Below are 8,830 nucleotides of genomic sequence, written 5' to 3'. Positions count from 1 at the left end.
GTAATTAAGGACAAGGTCTATTTAAAACTATATTATAGATACTAGTCACCTAGTTAGCTACTAAGGAAATACTTAGTGTAATAAACTAGGCTATTTATAATACTAGAGAAGTAAAGACTATTAGCGTATAAGTAAGACTTCTTATAGGTATAGAAAGTTTATTTAGTTATTTCTATTACTTAATTATACTAGCCTTAAAGGGTCTAGATCTATTTTACTACTAGTAACTATAGCCTAGCCTAGTGTAAGTAAAAAGTAATATAGATAAATAGAAGTTATATAAGATCTAGGTATTACTTAATAAGTAAATTATACAGTATAAAGGAAAACTATAAGTTAAATACTTAGTAAAGTAGAAAAGATAAAAAGATATATATAATAAATAATACCTAAGAAATTTACTTATATAAAATACTAGTGACTTAGTTAAGGGATATAATAAGTGTAAGCTATTAAGAGAAGTAGATTATACTTAGTAAAATAAGCAGAGAATTACAAAAAAATACAAAATATAATACAAATACAAAATACAAATACAAAAATACAAATACAAATACAAATACAAATACGTATTTGTATTTTATTTTAGTTTTTCTTAAATACATGTATTTGTATTTAAAATACAAATACATGTATTTGTATTTATATTTTTGTATTTAAAATACATATCGTTATTTATTTTTTTCTTCCTTAAATAAATTATATAAAAATAACTTTAATAGTCTATATAAACTATATATACTAATAATACTGTATTTTATAAGATATAAGTTATATATATTTAGATATATATTATAGTATTTCTATTCTTTATAAAATTATAAGATATAAGATCTAAACCTCTAAGTATAACTATAGTATAAGGGTATAATTATATTATAGTAATAGTTATAGTTTTATAAAATCTAGAACTATAACTATTAGTATAATATAAAGGTATAGTTATAGTTTTAGATTTAGTTTTATAAAATTTTAAGGTATAAATATAGCTTAAAGGTATATTTTTAGTTATACTTATAGTTTTATAAAATTAAAAGATATAACTATAGCTTAAGGGTATAGTTATAAGTATATCTATTAATATAGTTTTATAAATTCTTAAACTATAACTATAAGTATAATATAAGAGTATAGTTATAGTTATAGTTATAGTTTTATAAATTTAAGAGGTATAAATATACCTTAAAGGTATAGTTATAATTATAGTTATAGGTATAGTTTTATAAAATCTTAAACTATAACTATAAGTATAATATAAGAGTATAGTTATAGTTATAGTTATAGTCTTATAAAATCTTAAACTATAACTATAAGTATAATATAAGAGTATAGTTATAGTTATAGTTATAGTTTTATAAAATTAAAAGGTATAACTATAGCTTAAAGATATAGGTATAGTTATAGTTATAGTTAAAGTTTTATATAACTAAAAGGTATAACTACAGTATAAAGGTATAGTTATATTTATAGGTTTATATAATTAAAAGGTATAACTATAGTATAAGGGTATAGTTATAGTTATATACTAAATATATAGTTATAGTAAGTTATATACTAAGTAAAAAAAGTATATATAGTAGTATTTTACTTCTTTATTTTTCTTATAGTAAATAGTAACTTACTTTCTTATATACTTTAAAGAATACTATTATATTAATAATAGTAAAGATTATAAGAATACTTTTAACTATTTATTTAACTATTAACTATCTTAACTACTTTATTTTACTCTTTATTAAAGAAATATATATATATATATATATATATATAATAAAAAAATGGCTTCTGAATCCGGCGATTCCTTCTACGCTAGTGAATCCTTAGCACCTCTCAAGCAGAGGATTCTATTATTAATTCCTCTCAGATATCAATTAATAGTACTAAAAACCAGTTTTTATACGCCCATAAAATAGAAAATCAAAAAAATTATATCTTTAAAGGCACTAAGCAGTATCCTATTACTAACGGTTTATTTACTTATAAACTATTACCTATTAATTTAAGTAAAGATAGGGAAATAGAATTAACCTATAATATTAAAGGTTGTAATAAGAAATTTACTACTAAAGCAGCTCGATTTCAGACGTCTAATGCAGTAACTCACTATAAAAAAACCCACCCTATAATAGCAACATCAGAAAAAGAAGAACTAGATATAGATAAAATTAAGTGTAAGTTACTTTATACTTCTATATTATTACCTTCTTTATATATAGTAATATAACTATATATATATATATATATATATATTAATAATATATATATTATAGATTTATATATTATAGATTTATATATTATAGATTTATATATTATAGATATATATATTATAGATATATATATTATAGATATATATATTATAGATATATATATTATAGATATATATATTATAGATATATATAATAGTTATGTATTATTATAACTACTACTCTTATTATAATAATAATTATAATTAATAATATTATTATTATTTACTTACTAACCTTTTAATAGTTCAGGACTATATAAAGAATAATAATAGAAGTAATATTACACAAAGCACTATTAATGACTTTATGTCTAATACACCAAATAAACGAAGATATAGAGAAAGTGGTACTATTAATAATTATAATAATATAGAAGAAACAGAATTCTATAATTATATTATTAATTATCTACTACAATTTAATATACCTTATAGTAATATTACTTCTAATGAGTTTAATTCTTTATTATCTTATTTAAATAAGTAAGTTAGCTTTTAATTATTACTATATATATATTTATATATATATCTATATATTTTACTAATATTATCTTGATATAGCTCTAGTCCTACTGTTAATTATAGAGGCTTAACTAAATACTTAGGTATTAAGTTTACTAGCTTAGAAGCAACTATTATATATAACCTACAGTAACACTTTTTAAACTATGGTTATATATCTATTCAGCTAGATATATGGACCTCTATAGATAATAAGGCCTATTTAGGGGTTATAGGCTCTTATATAGATAACTCTGCTAAGTTAAACTATATACAATTAGGTATATTAACTATTTCTTTTATCTAAAACTAGTTATTAATAATTTTACTATTATTAACTTATTATAAATATATATATACTAACTATTATAACTTATTTAGGCTTTGAATACTTAAATAGTGCACATACTGGCTTATATATACAAGAAGTCTTTGAAGAAAGTATTATTAATAAATATAGTATACCTAAAGAAAATATTATTAGGTAAGTGTTTTATTTTTTACCTTAAGTATATATATATATATATATATATATAGTTAACTAACTATTTAATTTCTTAGTATAACAAGAGATAACGGCACTAATAATAATACTTTTTTAAATAGCTTTTTACTAAGTTATAATACTAATAATAGTATATCTTTATATGATATAAGATGTATAGCACATATATTAAATCTAGTAGCTAAAGCTATTATAGATAAATATATTAGCAGTATAGTGTTAGATAAAGATATATCTGAATTTAAAGCAGAATATATCTTAAATAACTATACAGGCGCTTTAGATAAATTATCTTATAAAGATCAAGAAAAAGTATTAAAAAATAACTATAGTAAGTACTTTTAATTATTATTATAATAATTAATATATATATATATACTTAGACTAATATTATAATAGGTAATATTGGAAAGCTGAAAAGATTAGTAATACTACTAAGAAATAATACTATATTATATGAAGAATTCCAAACTGCTATTAACTACGCAAAAAAGGGTAAAGAATTCCCTGTTAATAGTTATAAAACAAAAATACCCCTCTGTAAGTAACTATTTACTACTATATATAATATATATATATATATATATACCTACTTATATAAATATATTTATATTAATATCTATATATATATACCTACTTATATATATATATTTATATTAATATCTATATATATATACCTACTTATATTAATATCTTTATATATATATATATATATATATATAATACTATATAACCTAATAGTTACTAATCTTCCTCTAGGTAATGAGACTAGATGGAATTCAGTATATCTAATGCTTAATATAGCTATAGAGCTAAAACCAGCCTTAGATATACTATATAAGTTAACTAAAAATAAGATATTTAGGATTATTTATCCTAATATTAATGACTGGATACAACTTACTTATTTAAGAGATATACTTCGAGTTTTTTATAGCCCTACTATATATCTACAAAGCCGGAGTTATATAACTATTAGTACTACTCTTAGTATAATAGGGAATATTTATTATCAACTATTAGATATTAAAGCCCTACATACTTCTAAAGAAAACCAAGTAGATGAAGTAAGTAATTATTATTTAAGAAAGTATATATTTAAGAAAGTATATTCATATATATATATATATTATAGTATTTACTATTAAAATATATAAGCCTATATATTAAAGCTAGTATATATACTAATCTTATATTTATTATATTAATAATATTCTTTTATTTATTAAATTAATACTATTATTATATTTCTTTTATTTATACTATTTAAATAGTATATTAATAACTATAGGAATTCTACTAACTATTTCTTTCTAGTTTAATGAAACTGAATATCCTTATTCTTCTATATTTATTAAAGCTATAAATATAGGGTTACAGAAGCTTGAAGACTATTTTCCATACCCTATTACGCCTAATACTTATTATAGTAAATATAAGCCTTATTTAATAGGGTTTATTCTAGACCCTAGACTTAATTATAAAAGTCTTAGAAAAAATAGTCTAGTATCCTTTATACCTAATAGTATTATAACCTTAGCAAAAAACGACTTAGCAAGGGAGTTTAATAGGTAAGTTAAATATAAAGTTAATATATATATATATATATATATAAATTATAAAACCTTTATTAATAGTGATATTATTTTATAGTAAATAACTAACTAATTAATAGCTTAAAAAACTATATTATTAATGATTTATTAATAAAAAATCAAAAAGGTCTATACTTAGAATCTATTAAAGATAGAATAAGTATAGAAACCTTAACTAATAGTAATAATATTACTACTAAGAATAAAGGAAAAAATAAAGAAACTTTACTTATTAATACTACTATAGAAACTTCTACTAATACTATTAAAAGTAAAATTAAGCTACCTAATAATAAGGTTAAAGAGGAATATATTAGTAATTTATTTCCTATTCAAAGTAAACAAGAAAATAAGAATATACAAAAGGATAAATTAAATAACTACTTTAGAGTTAATATTCAAGGAGATAAAGTAAGTTAATTTATTATTATTAGACCCTTTATTATTTATTAGTAGTAAATAATATTACTAGAAAGAATATTAACTACTAGTAATAATATAAACTATAACTCTATAAGTAATATTATTAACTACTAGTATTAATATTAAGTTATTAACTACTAATATTAATATTAACTAATAATTTACTACTAAAATAAGATTAAATACTAATATACTATAACTAGGTTAACCCTATTAACTAGTGGCAAGATAACAAAGTTAAATTCCCTATACTAAGTATTATAGCTAGAAAATACCTTGCTATACCTTCAACTTCAGCTACAGTAGAAGCTAGTTTTAACCAATCTAGTAATATAATAACAAAAAGAAGAACTAGACTTACCCATAAAAACAGAAGGCAACTAGTACTATTAAAGAACTAGAATTCTATTAATAATAATAATAGTAACTTAGAATTAATTAATCCTAAGTTATATAGTGATTTATTTGATTATTCTGAAGTTTCAGATGATGAATTAGATTTTACTATAGAAGAGGAGGATAATAATAGTATATATATTGAAAACGATATAGAAGAGGAATTAGAAGAAGAAATAGAAGAAGAAGAGAATAATACTTTAGTTATAGATTATTCTAGTAATAGCTCTGATATTCTTTAGTATATATATATATATATATATATATATATATATATATATATATATACTAATACTATTAGATATACTAGATATAGATAATAAGAATAGTTAGATTTAAGATTATAGTTATTTTATACTTAAAGATTATTTATTATATTTAATACTTAGTATTACACTATAAGCTACTATATATTACTTACTTATAATTTTATTATTTATTATTAATAGTAGTATATAGTCTAGGTAATTATATTATATTCTACTTTATATTATAAAATAAGTAGCTAAATATATATTATATATATTAATAATATAATTCTTAGTTTATTAACTTAAAGGCTTATAACTAACTAAAAGTTTAAAAATACAGTAGAAATATAATAAAAGAAATATAATAGGTTTAATTATATTTTAATATATAACTATTAATAACTATAAATAAAGTGTAATAAAATACAAAAATACAAATACAAATACATGTATTTGTATTTGTATTGTATTTCCTTTTAGTAAAATACAAATACAAATACATGTAATGTATTTTTCCTCTAAAATACAAAAATACAAATACATGTATTTGTATTTTTGTATTTTGTATTTTTGTAATTCTCTGGTAACTAAGGTAGTTATATTAGTAGTCTACCTTTATTAGCCTTATATATTAGTAAAGGTCTAGCTTTACTTTATTACTAGTTACTATAGTAATTAGATATACTATATATAGTCCTTTACTTTTTAAATTAACTTACTTTATAACTTATTAGCCTATAAATTTATATATATTAAATACTAAGGAGTAGTTATTTACCTTATAAATATAGTTATATAACTTAAGTAGTATATATAATACTAGGTTATAGGAAAATAATAAGTAATAAGTAATATTATATAATATAATAGCTATATTATAGTTATTTACCTTTGCCTTAATAATAGTATTACTTTATTCTTTTATTAGTATTATTATTTTACTAACCTAAATAAAGTTATTTAGTTTTACTAGTAATATATAAGTAAAATAATAGTATAAATAGAAAATATAAAGTATTACTTCTAAATTAAAGATAATATAGTCTTTAAGTAAATATATACTTACTATAAATACTACTAACTATATAAATAATACCCTTTTTCTTATTTATACTATTAATAGTTATTACTTTACTTTTTTATTAGGCTATTTTTTAGCCTTCTTTATTATATCTATTTTCTTTAATTTCTTTTATATAGTAGTAGCTAGTATATTCTCCTCTTTAAGCTTCTTGTTAGAATAATTAGCATCCTTAATATCTAGGTAGATCTAGGCAGATATCCTGCCAGGATATCTAGAACCAGAACAACTAGGACACTAGTTATAGCCCCTATATATATTGCCTATCCAGCTAAACCCCCTCTTCTAGATTCCTTCTACTCTTTAGGTAATAGTAAATAATTAATTAAAGATCTATTACTCTAACTAGCTAAAAGGCTTTACTATTATTAGTAGACTACTTATTATACTAACACTAATTAGTGTTTAGTTCTACTATAATAGTCTAGCTAGCTATTATAGTAGAATTAACTATAGATTAGTAAGGTTACTTATAGAAGAGGTAACTATTACTAGTTAACTATTTATATACCTAGAGTAGGCAAAAACTAAAAAACGCCTCTGTAAATACCTTTACTATAATATTATACTAATTACCTATTATAATAGGTTAATTAATAAATTTATAACTAGTCCTTTTAACTAGTAAAAACCTTGTTAATTTATGTCTATTATATAAGCTTTATTACCTTTAGAAGAGTACTTTTAACTACAAAAAACCCCTTAATTTATACACTAAGAAAACTAGCAAGAAAATTACATATCTACCCCTATTTCTACCTAGCTAACCTAGCCTTACTTATTAACACACTATTAGATAGTTAGATATAGGGCTATTAGATAGTTAGATTATTAAATAGTTAGATAGTTAGATAGATATATAGGCAGAGGTCTAGTTTATAAGAGAAAGTTGCTAGTGTTAGAATAATTAGTATCCTTAATATCTAGGTAGATCTAGGCAGATATCCTGCCAGGATATCTAGAACTAGAACAACTAGGACACTGGTTATAGCCCCTATATATATTGCCTATCTGGCTAGACCCCCTCTTCTAGATTCCTTCTACTCTTTAGGCAATAGTAGATAATCAATTAAAGATCTATTACTCTAACCAGCCAGAAGGCTTTGCTGTTATTAGTAGACTACCTGTTATACTAACACTTCTTCTTTATATATTAGTTAGTTAATAATTTATATATATAGTTAACTACCTTATATTTTAGTCTTTATATAAACCTTAGCTATACTTTACTTATAAGTAATACTTTATAAGTTTATAGCCTATAAGACTATATAAGAGGCACTTAGGTATATTAGTAACTTTATATAAAGTATATTTTTATAAGGCCTATAAGCTAGTTTCTTTTTTACTTAGTCTATATTATTACTATAAATTACTATAGTAACTAGGCTAAATACTTTATATACTACTTTTACCTATAGTTACTTTAGCTTTACTATAATATAGGCCTAAATTATAAAGGTTATATTATAATATAGTAGTATATTAGTATTTACTAAGGTTTAGTTACTAGTTTTATATAATTTAACCTATATAGCTAGTAAAGTATATCTTAAGGCTTTTATTAGTAGTAAGAACTATTTACTAGTTTTTTTTACTAAATACTACTTAATATAAATACTTTTTTATATAGTAACCTTTTATTTAGCTATTTACTTTTTTAACTTCTTTATATTTATAATCTTATAATCTATTACTTTCTTTATAACTTTATTATATTTAGCTATAGCTAGCTTTTTTTTTTATATAGTAGTATACTAACTATAGCCTTAAGGTTTTTTATTTATATATATATAGGTTTATTATTATTATAGTAAATTATTATAGTTATAA

General features: G+C 20.2%; 1 protein-coding gene across 1 annotated transcript; it reads left to right on the top strand.

Annotated features, from left to right (window-relative positions):
- Positions 1 to 1,778: 1,778 nt before the first annotated feature.
- LY79DRAFT_576590 (uncharacterized protein) lies at positions 1,779 to 4,554 on the top strand (the record flags this gene model as incomplete). Its single annotated transcript, XM_060559806.1, is given in 12 exon segments — positions 1,779 to 1,812; positions 2,130 to 2,171; positions 2,404 to 2,407; positions 2,681 to 2,728; positions 2,807 to 2,850; positions 3,128 to 3,187; positions 3,207 to 3,230; positions 3,535 to 3,582; positions 3,714 to 3,791; positions 3,993 to 4,010; positions 4,251 to 4,318; positions 4,543 to 4,554. The coding sequence occupies 12 exon segments, from the start codon at positions 1,779 to 1,781 to the stop codon at positions 4,552 to 4,554; spliced, it is 480 nt and encodes a 159-aa protein (XP_060418575.1).
- Between the last annotated feature and the right edge of the window lie 4,276 nt (positions 4,555 to 8,830).

The sequence above is a fragment of the Colletotrichum navitas genome (assembly GCF_030913465.1).
Source record: "Colletotrichum navitas strain CBS 125086 chromosome Unknown LY79scaffold_7, whole genome shotgun sequence".
Classification (NCBI taxonomy): Eukaryota; Fungi; Ascomycota; class Sordariomycetes; order Glomerellales; family Glomerellaceae; genus Colletotrichum; species Colletotrichum navitas.
Note: the sequence above shows the minus strand (reverse complement) of the source record. Positions and strands in the feature narration are given on the sequence as shown.